Raw genomic sequence first — 225 nt, forward strand, 5'->3', positions numbered from 1 at the left:
CTTTCAAGATGAAGATATCGGCCATAACTATCACAAATCCTGCTGATGTGTCTCGGATGGCACGACGGCCAACTGAAGACCCGCTGGGCCGTGAGGCCTTGAGGCGCAGACGCCGCGGGCGCGTCTTGCGCAACGGGGCGCCCTCCACGGGGACGCCGCCGCGGAGACTCGTCGGGCAGAGTCGCCTTTACCTGGAGGAGAGGGAGCAGGGGGTCTCATTTTGCC

At 63.6% G+C, this 225-nt stretch overlaps 1 protein-coding gene across 1 annotated transcript in view; it reads right to left on the reverse strand.

Moving 5' to 3' along the window:
- LOC119592746 (alpha-1-inhibitor 3-like) overlaps positions 1 to 225 on the reverse strand; it is a gene marked incomplete at its 5' end in the record, with an annotated part of 26,706 nt that overhangs the window by 15,187 nt on the left and 11,294 nt on the right. Inside the window, 1 exon segment of the mRNA XM_037941681.1 lies at positions 163 to 191. Within this exon segment, the coding sequence (XP_037797609.1) occupies positions 163 to 191 (29 nt within the window).

The sequence above is a fragment of the Penaeus monodon genome, chromosome 30 (assembly GCF_015228065.2).
Source record: "Penaeus monodon isolate SGIC_2016 chromosome 30, NSTDA_Pmon_1, whole genome shotgun sequence".
Classification (NCBI taxonomy): Eukaryota; Metazoa; Arthropoda; class Malacostraca; order Decapoda; family Penaeidae; genus Penaeus; species Penaeus monodon.